General features: G+C 32.1%; 1 protein-coding gene across 1 annotated transcript; it reads right to left on the bottom strand.

Moving 5' to 3' along the window:
* Positions 1–7,875: 7,875 nt before the first annotated feature.
* Positions 7,876–9,367, bottom strand: LOC112506313 (exopolygalacturonase-like). Its single transcript, XM_025110321.1, has 4 exons — positions 9,251–9,367; positions 8,820–9,134; positions 8,206–8,715; positions 7,876–8,130 (listed from the first exon to the last, which is right to left on the bottom strand). The coding sequence occupies exons 1-4, from the start codon at positions 9,365–9,367 to the stop codon at positions 7,876–7,878; spliced, it is 1,197 nt and encodes a 398-aa protein (XP_024966089.1).
* Between the last annotated feature and the right edge of the window lie 7,644 nt (positions 9,368–17,011).

The raw sequence follows: 17,011 nt of genomic DNA, 5'->3' as shown, positions 1-17,011 counted from the left end.
GGAGACGACCCTACTTATCGCTATCACAAGTGTGTATAAGAGATAATAGGCTTATTTTCATAAATTTTATTATTTGCCGGACTCGACACCCGTCAGAAAGCGATGTGGATAATATTTTTACCCGTTCATTCTTTTGTGGTACAAATAGAAGTAGTAAGTTTAACATTAATTGGATTGCGTGGTTAGCATGTGAACTATTTTTCTAGCTTCTTACTAGGTTTTTTTATAAAATATTTGTCGTTTCAAAAAAAAACTTTATACGGATATCATACCTCAATTTGGGATAGGAGTACAATAAAAATCGTATTGTTTGAAATTAGTCGATTTGTAGATTGATTAAAACTTGGTAAAGATTTTGAAATTATGTATAAAGTTGATTTGATATTTGATTACCCTTACTTGTTTCATAATAGTTTGCTCTGTTGTCAAATTAAGAGGTCGAACTAGATTTTTGAAACAAATTCTTATGAAATATTTTGGATGTATTATGCTATGATTACCGTAAACAACGTTTTGAAATTCTTTTCTACTTCTAGACGAGAACATAAATTTGATATTCGAGAACTCACATAAAATTAATCTTCGGACCAATTTGAATATTGACTGTGTTATAGCCATAGAAGAGCTCACTACGAAATTTGGTCGGAAGTGTCTTTTTTTCCAAAAAAAAGCTTTTAAAGATAAATCATTTAACGAGCTAGGATACTAATTAGTATTGTACTAAACTAGATAAATAATTTTTATGTCTAAAAACATAGACTTTTTGCAGGGCAAATAAGGAAAAACAAGATTGCTAGAGTTCTCAAACAGAATAACTAAAAGTCTTTAGACATGTTCATAGTTTTCAATCCCCGGTTCACAATAGCATCCTTTGCATGTAATGTAGGAAAAAAAAACCATAGTTGATGAGAAACATTAGAGCACTTTATACAACAATGAATTAAATAGACTTACAGCAATGAATCTGTTAAGCACGTTTTAATTCATGTCTAGTGATAGTTTTGCATTGCATTTCATGTGCATTTCGTTTGGGGTTCATGCATTTTAAGCATCTTTTGGCTATTTTCCCCTTTTTATTCTATTGAGTTAACTATGTGTTTATATTGAAGTGATTTCATAGACTTTGGGTAAGGTTTTGCAGATTTCAGGTGTTTACTCGGTACCCAAAGCTAATGCACCACTTGATGATCATGAAGTGGGTGATTCCAAAGATAATAATGAAGAATTAAAGATGGAGAAGAATGAAGAGGTCGAGAAGGCGAAAAATGAAGAAATATGAAGATTTTTGAAGAGCACGGCCAGGATTCATTTATGCATGTGGCCATGCTAAAACCACCAAAGTTGATATTTCAATCTTTATGCTAAGCACTGTCGTGTGTGGTTTAATTTTAAGGTGCGGTCGTGCTCGTCAAAAAGTAAACCCATGATTTTGTTATTTATGGTGGGTATCATTTGAGATATTTTGGCTAACTCTATTTAAAGGCTTTTTGCCTAGGTTGTCTTGGAATGTACACCATTAGACGATACACTTCTCATATACTAGGGTTTGTTGCATTTTCAAGGTTTTAGCCCTTTTTTGATTATTTTTTTCCCTACACATCGGGGATGAAAAACTCCATGGGAACAACCTAGTGCATGTGGTTTGAATTTTTTTAGATATCGAATCAACGATTATTGAGTATCCACATCTCGATCTTTTTATCTTTATCATGTTATTATTGAATTCTTGTTTCTAGGTTAACTTTTCTACAAGTCATAATAGTTCATTCAAGTTTCTGATGTCGTTATTAAAGGCTAGATTGATGAATTAATCGTTTGGTTGTATTCTATGCTTCTTAGATTTGATTTTCTGCAATAGTTTGTTGAGTCCATTACTTGTTCTTGGTTATGTTTTCTCATTTTAGTTTTAGCATTGTTAAGTCAATTCTTATTAGTAACGTTTGCTTTCTTTTGAGTCTCGCTAAGTAATAGTTAGTTGTCTATTCCATTTAGCTCTCTTTGTTTCGGTCCTGTTTGTCTTTTAATTGTTTTTTGGTCGTTAGAAATAGATTGTATGAGAAATCTTTGATACATATGTTGATTAGACTCAATAATATGTGTTTCACTCAATCTCATGTAGTCTGGCTTTAGGAAATATAGTTTTAAGCGTTTTTTCCTGTTTTTGCTTAGTGTAGTCTCCTTCTTACTCAATGATCATTCCACTTGTGTGATTTGCATAACTAGTTATAGCCTTAAGTGAATTGTGTTTATCCCATCGTTTCCCTGTGATCAACCCATATGCTAAATCACCATACGCTTGCAGTATAAATTTTAAAACACATCAGAATTATCAACTCGGACATCAATAGTGAACTGATTTCAGAAGCAGGCAACTATGAAGTGAAGGCTCCGATTTACACCGAAGTGATTTCTTCAAAGAAAACCGAATTGTTGGCATATCCTAATATATACTTTCTTTCTCTTCCCCTTTGTAAAAATGACACCCTTTTAGAGCATTTTTAAAACAAAGCTTCGCTAAGCTATTTTATATGACACTTTTGATAAAGTGTCGTGTATGTAAACTCATCTTTTTATAAAACACTTGTGTTTATTTTTCAAATAATGTTCTATAAAATAGCTAATGTGACATTTTTTATAAAATTGTTCTAACAAACTTGTTACGACGCTCAAATACGTCCTATAAATTTATTATAACGCCTATAAATCCAATTTTGTTGTAGTGTTTTTATTTGAATTTTAAGAGCTAGCGACGTTCACTTGTAGGTTTGAATTTTGAATGTTTGATTCATGTATTGGAAATGCAAACCTGGACTCTAAAGTGGGACAGTGATATGAAGGGAAAGAAAGGTATGCAAAGGGAAAAAGGAAAGGCTGAACGTACCAAAATTCGTTTTAGGTTGGGGTTAGATTAAAATCAATGCATCAACAACTTGTAAATTATGCATACGAGGTTGTAATTCATAGTTCTTTTGAAATTATTGCATGAAATGGTTGTACATTATGCTTTGTGACTTCTCTTTAGAAGAAAGGTATGCGAAGGCAAAAAGGAAGGGTTGAACATAGCGGCATCCTCTATTTTCAGCGGATTACCCGTTGGTGCATTACTTTTCGGCGCATTTTAAAAAAAGTTAACTTCAATTACATTATTTTACCGGCGGATTACCGGCGGCGGCTGTTTGATTAATCAAAAATCTGCCGGTAAAATAATGTAATTAAAGTTAATTAATCTGCTAAATTCTAGTTTTTAGATATTCACCGGAAGTCTTACCGAAATAAAAATATATTTTTTTTCTAAGTAGATTACTAGCGGAGGTCAACAAACGTTGGCTTTTTTAACATCTGCCAGAAATCCGCTTCCATCGGAAAAAGTCAGTTTTTTAGTAGTGAAATAGATGGAAAAAAACATAAAGCTTGTTGCTAGAAGTGTTGAGATTTAGTTCTAAAATGAGTTATACTACTTGTCAAATCTTGATGTATTGATGATTACAAACGTCCAAATTCACACACCAAACCTAACCTTTTGTGATTTGCGACGACAAAAGTCGTCGCTACAGATCTAATGAAATTTCGTCATTATTGGTCTATTACGACTACCATTGTCGTTGTAGAGCTCATCAATGTTCGTCCATAGCTATAGCAACGAAAATCGCCACTAAAAACTAAAAATTCAAAATTCAATCTGATTGGTTTGAGTTTGGGCTCCAAAGGTCAAAAATATCTAGAAGTCTCAGGTTCAAATCCAAAAGGAATAAAAATCCTCTTGTGCTCACGGAGGTTCAAATACGTCGACTCCGGATTACGTGCAAAGCAGATGGTCGTCTTGAAATTAATCGACTCGCATAACGTGTTGAATATCCTGGTTAATAAAAAAAATTCAAAACTCACTTTTTTTCTACCACAATAGCATGTCATTACAGGTCAAAAATATATAATAAACGTTTTTCTTTTATTAATTTTTAGTGAGAAACAAGTTTGGAAACAATCAATTAGTTAATATAAACATATAAAATAGTCAAAATCAACAACAAAGGTGGTGTCTGATTGGTTTGAACTTGACTTCAAAGGTCAAAAGTACCGGGAGCCCCCAGGTTCAAATCTAAGAAGAAATAAAAATCTTCTTGTGGCCACGTAGGTTCAAATACGATGACTTCGGGCTATCTGCAAAGCAGGTGGTCGTCCTGGGATTAGTCGACACGCTTAACGGGTTGGATATTTAAAAAAAAACATTCAACACCTACTTTGAACATCTGTGCATGCTAGAATATATGTTTTCATGTGTGGCTAATCTCTGAACTGTTGTTTTCCATGAGAATTTCTCCATCCAAATGCATGCCGCTGGCAGTTCCGGTTGTACCCCCAAGCAAGGTCTTGATCCATCCGTGTTGACACTGGTTCCCGGTGCATCAATAGTAAAGTATTCAAGACGTGTGTTGTCACAATTCAATATATTCAACCCGTACTCAAGACGTGTGTTACCATCGCCCTTGGCACCTTTAGGTTTTACATCGTCGACTACAGCAGGGTTCCTCGCCATTAACGCCATAAGAAACAAACAACATACAACTCGTCGAGACTAGACGAGCTTGCATTACCATTTCAGTTAAGTTCTTATCACTTGCGTGTGTGCTTTATTATAGGGTTTTGAAATGGTAGTTAGATATAATTAACAGGGAAGCCATTTATAGTAGAATGGAACACCTTTGTAGAGGTAGCAACTTTCTTTAGGGAACTATTATTTCAGTATTAATTACCTAACATTTTTTAGGCAAGCGGTTTCACATTATAGTTTTAATTAGGGGCTGTTTACCAATGCTTACTCGGTAAGCGCTTATGGGTAAGAATCAACACTTTCATTTAACTTAGCAGGTAAGACTTTAGTCCATTAAAATGACATCATATGCAACATTTTTATCCGGTTACTGGATGAGACTCTAGGTCCTTGTTATCGTTCTTACCAGGGTAGATTCTCAATCCTTGATATGTTCATCCTATATGTAAGATAAAGTTACCGGGTAAGCGTTTAGTAAACGGCCTCTTAGTGATCTTTCAATTGCAAGTGCATCGAAGCTTAATTGTTGCATTTAATTACCATGTGTTGGTTTGTATTTTTCATCTAGTTAAACATGATTTATTTGAAGACTAAAACGTAACACTATTCTGTAGAAATTTGTGTAAATTTGGTTATATATGATCTAGTCGGTTTAGGACTCTTTGTAACCACAAAATCGTCCTCTAAACGTGTCCATAGATAAGTTTTACCTAAAACTACCTTTTCAATTGCCAAACATTTAGATTTTATATACACGTCTATACTTATATATGTGTGCATGTATTAGAGAACATAGTTATGTGGCTATTCTATATATAGATGGATCGAAATTGCATTAAGAACATGTTAGAATGTATTGTTAACGATACTTCAAAGACAAAAATGAAGGGTATCAGCGTGGGAAAATTCTCTCGCAAATCTGTCGCTAAAAGGGTCTTCCATTTTTATATAACCTTTATTTTTATTTGTAGTTCTCTAGGTTGTCTTTCTTTCTAGCTCTAACTAGATTTAGTTTCGTCTTAATAATTATAATGTTCCATAAGAAAATAACGTGTTAGGTTATCCAACAACTTATTGTAATATCTTTATATAAGACATACAACTATTGATCATTTGCTACAACAACATTGGGTTTATAGCACTACAAAGCAGTAGGCTTTTTGCGAGAGATTTTCTTAATGATAAATAAAATAAATTTTCTGTCACAAATCCGACACTAATCCGCCACAAAATTTAATTAGAACTAAAATCTTTATAAAAATTTGTGGCAAAAGTCAACAAAAGTGGAACGTTTATGGACTCTTGCTAGAAATCTCTCGATAATTTTTCGACGAAAAATCCGCCAGAAAAATCTGTCCATGAAACCCTTTATTTAGTATTGAGAGATGTTCAAAAGAATATATCAAAAACCGAAGATAATTTTTTGTAACATTTTGTTCTTAATATTTCATAATATAATTGTATGAGTTGTAATGCTCATTTATTCGGATGCGTGTGTGTGTGCGCACGCGCATGTGTGTGTGTGTCGTTTAGAGCCATAGAAGAGTCATCTATGAAGTTCGGTTGAATTAAATGTCTTTTCCAAAATTCTTTTAGAAGGTATTTAATGGGTTAGGGTCGTTTTAGTAAATGTTTATCAAGTCACATTAATTACCTTATCGGATGAATATATTAAGGACCGAGAATCTTACCAGGTAAGAACAATGATAAGGACCAAACTAGTCCCATCCAAAATCAATGTCTTGGAGGGTTTTACAATGTCGAATCATGTCAAAGCAAGACTAGCGGACATGGTATAGACCTTGATATTACTATTTGTCCACTATGTAAGCACATCGTGGAGACAGTAGATCATACCATTTTCTTGTGTGACGTTTCTGCTGTGATTTGGAGAAGACTGGAAGGCTGGTGACAATTTCATTTCTCTTCTTTTCATTTCTTTGGAGCGGCGTTGGAAGGAACAAAGATGGCCCACATTTCTTTGTTGAATCGTCAGTGCTTGGAGGCTATAATGTTCATTATATGGAGCATTTGAAATAGAGCTGCTTTCGATAAATTAGAGCCAAAGAAGGACGTCACTTCTGATTTGATTATTGATAACTATTTTAAATGGAAGTTGTTTAGGCATAAGGCGAGCCTAAAAGATGTATTGTTGTGGAGAACTTGTCTTTTTCGTTGTTTTGAGCCTCTGTATCTTTTTAATGAATTGTTGTTTTTAAAAAAAAAAAACAATGACAAAAACCGAGAGTCTTACCTAAATATCCTTTTGAGCTCCTACTTCATGAATGATATTTTTTGAAATCTAATTTTAAAATTGTATAATCCAAGCCCTGTCACTTATTAAATTTAAAATATTTTTATTTAATTTTTTTATTTAGTTTTTTTATTATAATTATTAGAACTTTTTATTTCTCTATGATATAAAAATATATACAAATATTCAGCGGAGGAAACACATCCGATCATTAATTAAAATACTTAAAATAAGAGTTAATTTAATTAATATTTTATTTGGTTTAGTAGTCTGTTTCAGTTTTTTAATTAAACTAGTTTTGTACCCGTGCAATGCGGTAAGAGCTGTGAATTTTAACAATTTTGAAGTTTCACTGATTTTATTAGAGAAGATTTAATGATAATATAAGTTACATTTGGTCTTTACATGTTAATACAATTTGAATAAATAAGAGTTATGGTTTCAATTACAGTCTATCGATGAAAAAAAATTGTATAACAGTTTAAAATCTAATATATTTAAAATCCAACATATTTAAATGACTCCACAAATGTGTTCAATTTACAACAAGAGCAAAGAATCAAAAGATCGAGAGCGAGACCGGGAGTTTTAAAGCAATTGAATGGGAGGTGAATGAGAAAACTTTTAAAAACTCATGGTGAATATTAATTTGAATCTCACCTTGCGGATGAGGAGATGACATAGAGGTATGAGAGGTTGACATAGAGGTATGAGAGGTTGAAGGCATGAGTGAAATGTGTCAAACGTATCTTGAAAACATAAAAAGAAAATGTAATAATGTGCATAAAATAATAGTACTTAATGCATTATGAGTTGTTTTTAAGACTTTAAGACTTTGTACATAAATATGTGTATTTTGTGCATTAAAATTTGTTTATAAAACTTTTTGATAAATTTACTTTAAAGTAATATAGATAATCAATCAACTAATTAATATACACATAAAATAATCTAAAGACTACAAATATATAGAATCTGAAATATTTCAACACGTAATATGAACATCGAATCCCATCACCCTTTATTTCTCCTCCACCTGCCTCGCCGGCCGGCCGGTCGATAGTGTCGACGTTCATACTGCCCTATGATGTGGGGCACCTGGACAAGCCGGAGGGATGTTTTGACCGACTACTCTGGGCTTGACGTGAGAACACTCAGAGATGGCACCTCCTCCTCCTTTATATGTCAAGTTGATACCAGACACCTCTATGTTGTCGCATGGTAATCCTTGGTTACAAACAATCCGCAACGCCACCTTTGTTGCCGATGTTCCCCTGATCTTCTTGAAGCTCACGTTTGATATCTTCACTCTCGACGGAGCACCTTTCTAGTAGTCATAAAAGGAAATTACTACTTCAACTCTATATATGTGAATAACTTCTAGCTAATATTGGTTTCATACCTTGCAAGTATTATGAGGGCAGTATTGTTGATCGATCAATATCGGATTTTCTACGTTGTTCATGATGATATCTTCGAAATGTATGTTGGTGGCGACTCCTGGGGGAGAATTAGGCCAGGTCTTGATCCTCACTCCGTTCGTGGTTCTCTCCATGGTGCAGTTCTTGATCCAGATTCCATCTACAGGTTGCTCATTTGCATATTTGCCCAAGCTTCCGATACTTACGCCATGTCCAGGTCCGCAGGTCAACCTCTCCACATGGATGTTCTTGCTTCCATCTCCAAAAGAAATGCAATCATCACCGGTTTGTATCTTTGAATTAGTGATGTTGAGCCCGTTTGTCCGCCCGATGTGCATTCCATCTGTGTTGATGCTTTTGTCCGGTGCAAAGATGGTAAGATGATCAACGATGGTGTTGTCACAACCCAATATGTTGATGTGAAAGTATTTGCTATTGAGAGACGTTATGTCTTTCAACAATGAATTCTTGACGTAACTGAATCTGATATTCTGAGACAGGAACGTATGGATGCGGAGAAATTAAGGTTGGCAATGGCATGCTAACTCCAAAATCCGATCCACAGTTAAGTAATTTCCAAAGAAACAGTACTTACGACTGGTACTTGGCATGTTTGAGCTGTATCGGAGCATTTTTTAGACTTCCATGTTTCCTGGCCTTGGCCGTCAAAAGTACCACCAGTCATAGTCAACTTATTGATATACTGGACGGCAATCCAACTGTCGGATTTGAACCTTGCAAGCTCAGGTGGGGCCTTGATGGTGGCTCCGGTGGCCTTGATCTCAACCGGACCCTTGCATGGACCACCAAAAAGAATCGGAGGAAATGCCATATAAGTCCCAGGTGGAATCAACACCGAGCTTGGTGCTGGTCCTCCTGCGCATGCTTCTTTCCAAGCTTTCTCCATTGCCTAATAAACATCAACATCATTCGTGTATATATATATATATATATTAGATAGCAAAACACATCAATAAGAAACACATAAAAATAACCGATGGATGGATGTATATATGTCATGATTACCGGGCCATCGTTAGCTTTGCCATCTCCTATGGCACCTTTAGTTTTTATATTTACAACAACAGCGTGGTTCCTGGCAATCAATACCATAAGTAACAAGCAACATACTGCTTTACCCATTTGTATTGAAGTACGTACGTTCTTATTACTTGGGCATCCATTTTAGAGACTGGAGATATGAAATATATACCTAAGTAGAGGTACCAAGTTTCTTTGATTGGGGAACTATTTACCAAACATTTTTAGGCAAACCTTTCAGATAAGATTGAAGTGCATGGGAGTTTTAAGTTTATTTAGCCTTTTTTGTTTTATATTCTATCTTGTAATTATGATTCTATACATCTTTTGAAAGTTTTCGTTTCGTTATCTTGGAAACAACTTCTCTATCTTTTGATCATGTATGAGGAATAAAAATCCTCTTGTGGCCACGCAAGTTCAAATGCGGTGACTCCGGGCTATCTGCAAAGCAAGTGGTTCCCCTGAGATTAGTCGGCTCACATAGCGGGTTGGATATTCAGGTTAATAAAAAAAGGGTTTTTGTATATTTTACTCGTTTAATACCCTAACTTCAATAAAATATACCAAGTTTGTTTGTTTGGTTAATTAAGTTTGGAAGCTTAGTTGCATTATCAAGTGGTTAATTAGGATATCAAGTAATTAAAACCACAAAAGAGATTTCTAAAACTTATGCTTAGGTTGGTTAACCTAAAAATGCCAAACACCTGAGATTTATCTATTTTCACCGTTGATATAATTTGTACTGATCTATGTGAGAATTGACGTCAACGCTATTATGTTTACATTTCACAAAATTCGTTTATTATCTTACAGTTCCTATATATTGGAGATCAATAACCTAGATTTGTTTGATAATCACGATATTTGATAATCTTTATTCAATGATTTAACATTGTAAAACGTTATTGTTTCAATACTTAATGTATTCATGTTTTGATGTTTGAGAGATATTGGTGGTATATGATACGCTCTTATGACATTTTGGTGCAGATGCATATTAGACACATTTGAGAAACAAGATACAGAAAAATCAAACGAACATGTTAAACAGTTTTACCATGAAGTAGTGTAACATCCCCTTTCCTAGATGAAAATTAAGGAGTATGTTGCTTCTAATACAAAAACACTGGCATTTAGTGTAATACCAATCAGTAATTTAATCATAACTCCGTGCATGAAAAGATCAACACTCAACTTACGTATATACTGCTTTAATTTCAGTATGTGTAAAAATAAAACTTGTTGCACATAATACAACACGTGTAAGATGCAACATGATCCATTGATTATAGTTGTAGTTATTATGAATTAACAACATCGATAATTTATTGATTTTGATCTTGTATTTATCAATTATGTCAGTTTTCCTGAAATAACAAATTTATATTAATTAATTTCAGTATTTGTAAAAATAAAACTTGTTGCACATATAACATTCCCATGTATTCAGAGCTTCCTCTCTCCCTCTTTGATGATTCTTAGGGGCTGTTTGACAATTGCTGAATGGTTTGGTGCAGAATAATTAAGTGGTCAGAATGATTAAGAGACTCTCATGATATAGTGCAAAATGAAATATAATTGTTTGGTAATTGTGTACAATGAAATTAGGGATCTTAATGGTTAAGGAAAATCCAGGATACAAAATCATTCAGAAGATTTTAGAACCATTAAGAGGCAGACTTTTTTTTTTTGCCAAACAATATTCACCTCTTAACGATTCAGATGTTGCCTCTTAATGGAACTATTAAGAGGTAAACAAACAACCTCTTATTCCTAATCCCTTTCATTGAAAGATCTCTATTTCTATTTGTATTTCATCGACATACATGGATTTGCTTCTACACATCTCCCTTCTAAAACTTTTATGCTTCTCCCTCTCTTGTCGTCTCCCTATTAAGGGTTTTTTCTTTCGATTGTTCTTCTTTAATTTTTATTATACTCGATAGGTTCCCAATGATGTTTGGTATGTGCTCAATAGTGATGAGGATGACAATGATGACACAAATCAAGATCTAATCTTATTATTGTTAGAAGATCGTCCGATAACAAATTGCAACATAGAGCCATTTTTGCTTAAAAATGAAACAGGAAGTTATTATGAATATCTTAAGAAAATATTATCTCATTGTTGGATGCTCAATCGATAAGAATGTCTTGATTGGATTAGGTGCAAAGGGTTCTAATACTAAGAAGCATCACAACTTGGACACAGAAGTGTGTACTTGTTTCAATAGCTTTCTTTTCAGTGTGTTGTTGTGATATCTGTTTTCTTTAATTAACACATTCTTTTCTGACCAACACATACAGAAAGGTTTAAATTGAAAAAAAAAAAACTATATCAGTAAAAATGAGAAATTATGTGTTGATTTTTTTATGAAGTTCGGGTTAAACTAATGATTTATACTGATCTAATGCGTGCATGTGTGCCAAAGAAGTCCGAGTGGCTTAATCGAGCGACCTAAGTCACACCAGTGTCATGCCACATGCCAAAGGAGGTCGGGCAACTTAAGTTGCACTACACGCCTTGTTGCACACCTCGAGTGTTTTAAACCCATTTTTCTTAGGGATTTCCTCATTTCTCCTCATCATCTCCTCCCTTCTCCTCTTCTCACCACCATGGAAGATTTTGGTTGCCTTAAGGCCAAAAATTGGAGGTTTTGTAGAGCATTTTGGAGAAAATCTAGCCTAGTGGTTTAAGAGATTTTGTTTGGGATCTTCGAAGTTTTTTTAAGTTAAGACTTTTAGGTACTTTGGGATCTACCTTGGGTTTTGTTATGGATATGATATTGTGATTGCTTTTGGCACCTTTGTAGACTTGAAGTATTGTCTTGAGATGATTTATGGAGGCTTTTATTTGGATCACAAGTCTTCATCGTTGGAAGCTAGAGTTTAAGTTTGGAATCTAGGTTTAACTTAACCTAGTAAGGTGAGTTCAAGTTGCTTTATGAAAACTTTGTATATGCAAAAAATATTTATTTTGGAGTCTTAAAGTGTTTTCCTAATGATTTATCAGATGTGGGTTAACTTGATGAAATTGCACAGTTTGCATATTTGGTTTAATAAAACCTTAAGAAATACATATATTTGGTGGTTTTGGGTATTTCGATAATAAAACATAAAGTTTTGCGAGTTTTTGATGATTTTTGTCATATCGATTTTATAAAACATTTGAGAAAAATACATACAATGGTGTTGATGGGACATTTTTAGGTGTCATCACTTATTGAGAAATGCTTAAAGTCTTGGTGTATTTTAGGATTTTACCCAACCATTGAATCGATAATAAGGATATTTAAATATTTTGGGGATTGGGTATTTGTATTTCATTGGTTCATATTAAATTTTATTGAATAATCAAATGAGTTGTTGAGCTATTGGCTTGGTTTTGACTCAGACGAGTTTTGAGGACATTTGTCTGGTTTAAATTGTTCAATGTTGAGTTTTAGACGCCATTTGCATTTATCGCATATTTATATAGGAATTACATGTTTTGAGTGTGTTACTCATTCTTTTAAAATCATGTAATTTAGAGTGTATTGCATTTGATAGGCATATGAATCACTCTTTTTTTAGTGAGGAGTTTTGATGTTCTCACTTGGACACCAGTACTTAAGTAACTTATGTGTTTGTCGCAATAATGTGGAGAGGAGTTATTATGAGTTTGACTCCAGGACTGTATGTTCGTTATTGCAGAGATGAGCTCTTATGAGTTGGACTCCAAGACCGTAATCGGTATTACATAGAGGAACATGTGCGGGTTGGACTCTAGGACCTTGGGTATTATGGAGGTGATCTCTTGTTGAGTTGGACTCCGAGACTCTGGTATTACGGTGATGAACTCATGAGGAGTCGGGCATCGGAACCGTTGTTTTTTAGGTTTTAGCCAAGTAGAGTTGACATTAAGTCATCGGGGTATTTTAGGGATAAACTCATGTGGAGTCAGGACCCCAGAAGGTTGGAGGTATTTTATTCTCTTTAATTTGATACTCATGTTGATATTATTTTTTCAATTTCTATAACCCGTATTTTAAAATTTCGATCATGAGTATATCTACATATGTGTATATTCATACAATAGTTTTATTATATTGTACAAATTTTTTAACTTATCATTACATAAATAAAACTTATAAATATATTTGAACTTTACTATAAGGGTACTCGTGCAATGCATCAAGACATATCTCGATTTCAATGTCTCATTATATTATTTATCTATGTCGATATAATACGGTTTTATGTGGTTTTGAGAAAGCGATAATGTTTTTATTTTTGAATAAAATATAAAATATCATAAAATTTTGAAAAAAAAATATATGGATATTAGTATTAAATTAACTATTTAAAGTTCTTGTTTTGTGTAATTTCTTTAATTCAATTTTTATTATAATTTAATTTAAAGTAATTTAATTTAGGTTTAATAATATAATTTTTTTTTATAAAGATGATAATTAAGTATTCTGTTAGAACTCAATAATTATCCTAATTATATTTTAGATTTTTTATATTTAAAATGAGATGTTTATCGTGTATTGGATTATGTTTATCTGCAGTTAGTTACACGAATTCAAATATAGAGCTTTACTAAGTTGTACTTATGCACAATTTACTTGTAATTTTAAATTTTAAGTAATATGCATCAATAAACAGTACTTCGTGCATAAAAGATAGTTTTAAGAGTTTTTTGTCAAATGTTTTATAATATAGTATAGATCAAACAAATTAATAAACATATTCAAATACAAAATCATCGTTGAGTCTTATTAATACGACAAAATACTCCCTATAAAACTGACAACAAATAGAAGAGTCTCTCACTCTTTCATAACCACACAAATTTATAAAATAAAATTAAAAAAAAAAGCCAAAAATGAAGATTTATTATGTTCATTAGGCCTCCACGATTGGGCTCGGACCATGTAGATTGGGCCAACCTAATTGTTGTAACAAATGTTGTGGCTTTTTTTGGGTTAATGCAAGTACATTAAACCGTAACAAATACATGTTGAAACTAAAAAATCGTTTATATATAGAGAGAGAGAGAGGAGCGATCAAATGAAAACCACCTTCATTTGTACAAACCACTCTCATACGTTGATTTTATTGTTTAATCTTATGAAAAAATTTCATGAAATTGTTTAATCTTATGAAATTATTTCATATAATACTTTTTTTGATGAATTTGTTTCATATATGGTTATAAAATTGTTTCATGTAATATTTAATGAAATTTTAATGAAACTGTTTCATGTATTTCTCTAAAATTATAATAATGAAGATGATAATATTCATGATTAACACTCTCCACAATAAAAATGGTTAATCAACCTCTTATAATTACAAAAAAATGAACAAAATGAAAAATTATGATTGGTTGAATGTAGTTTTCACGGTTTGTACAAATTAGATAGTTTTTATTTGAACGCTCCTATATATATATATATATATATATATATATATAGAGAGAGAGAGAGAGAGGAGCGTTCAAATGAAAACTGCCCCCATTTGTGTAAACCGTGTAAACTAATCTCATCCATCCATTTTCTTGATCAATGGTTAAGATTAGTTTACTTTATTTTAGAAAATTAAAAAATATATATATATTAAAATTTTATTTTTATGTTAGCAATAAGGGCAAAATGGTAAACAAAAATACATTTTATGTAACATCCTATTAAAGGACATTATTCTTTATTTTAGGAAATTAAAATTTTCTATTTGTTAGGAAATAATTTTGCTAATGCAACAGCCTTTTTATTACTTATCCTGAAATTGTTTCAATGTCATTCGCACACCCATGTAAATATGCACCCTATTCATTATGAAATTATTTCAAGACACACCGGTTTCATCATGAATCCATTTTAAGATGTAATTATTTCATGACAAACCGCATACATTATGCACCYGTTTCATTTTGCATTTCACCTACTAAATGGATCAACTACACCATCACTGAAACGGGGTTCACCATCAAACCAGTTCACTACTCATTGTTCAATTACGCCATGAACTAGTTTCACCTTCATGAAACTTGTTTCATGTACATAGATTAGTTTATTTCGCTCTTGATTTGATGAATTCATTCTTTTAATCCTACAATCTTAAAGATTCTGTAACAGATTACAATCTTCAAGATTATGGAGCAGATTCATCATATACCCGTTTCATCATGCAATTATTTCATGACGAACCAAATACATTATGCACACGTTTCACTACTCTTGGTTCAATTACGCCATGAACCAGTTTCACCTTCATGAAACATATTTCATGTATATTAATTTTCTTATTTCACCCGTGATTTGATGAATTCATTCATTTAAGCCTTACAATCTTCAAAATTCTGGAGCAGATTACAATCTTCAAGATTCTGTAACAGATTCATCATGTACCCGTTTCATCATGCAATTATTTCATGACGAACCAAATACATTATGCACCCGTTTCATTTTCCACTTCACCTACTAAATGGATCAACTACACCATTAACGAAACGGGTTCACCATGAAAATGTTTCACTACTCATTGTTCAATTATGACATGAACCAATTTCACTTTCATGAAACCTGTTTTATTTGTATTAATTTCTTTTTTCAATCATGATTTGATAAATTCATTACATTATGCCTTACAATCTTCAAGATTCATAACAGATTCAATCGCATCACAATATATTTAGTTCAAATTTTTAAAATTATAATATAATTAAATATTTAAATGTTACCATTTATAAAATTTCATTTATTACGTTTCCTTAATTAAGATTTATTAATAATTTCCATATTTAATTGAAAATATTGTAAATGACCGAAATACTTTTATTGATTAAATTTAATTAGAAAAAAATGGAATTTTCCTATTGGTCGAAATTAGTTTACACGGTTTCTTAGAAATGCACGGTTTTCATTTGAACGTGCCCTTATATATATATATATAGGGTTGGGTTCACGTAAGACCAATGGTTTTTCGTAAGACCAATTTATGTTCATTGATTAATTTTATAATCTAATGATCCAATGGTTAAAATTTAGCATTAAACTTTAAACTTGTAGGGGTATTTTTGACCTATATATTTTTTCTTTCTTTAACCTATATATAGATCTAATCCAAGGGTCAAAAATTGGTCTTATGGGTCTCACGAAAAACCTTTGGTCTCACATGATCTCAAGTCTATATATATATATATATATATATATATATATATATATGAGTTATTATACAACCCTTTACATTTGTATAACCAATACAACTTAATCCCAACCGAATATTTAGTTTGATTAATATGTGATTTCATAGAAGTTTTGATTATTTCATAATATAAAGTATTGATCATAATTAATGAACTCTAGTCATCTTTCATAAATATTCAAATCATAATAAATGAACTTCCATCATTTCCATAAATATCTTAATGAATTAGGTTGCATTGGTTATACAAATAGACATAGTTGTATTTGAAATATACCCTATATATATATATATATATATATATATATATATATAGGGAAGGATTCAAACGAGAACCCCTGTGATTTACGAAAACGCGAGAACAACTCAATAACCACATATTGTGATAAAAAAATAAAATTAAAAGATTTTTAAAATTAAAATTAAAATTTAAAAAGATTCAAAAAATTTTAAAATTAAAAGGGTAATAATGGAAATGATATATTATTTAGAAAACGGTTAGAATCTTTTAAACTTATCATTAAACATAATCAAAATCTTTTAAACTTATCATTA

Source organism: Cynara cardunculus (assembly GCF_001531365.2).
Source record: "Cynara cardunculus var. scolymus isolate 2C chromosome LG 2, CcrdV1, whole genome shotgun sequence".
Classification (NCBI taxonomy): domain Eukaryota; kingdom Viridiplantae; phylum Streptophyta; class Magnoliopsida; order Asterales; family Asteraceae; genus Cynara; species Cynara cardunculus.
This window is presented reverse-complemented; position numbering and strand designations above follow the sequence as displayed.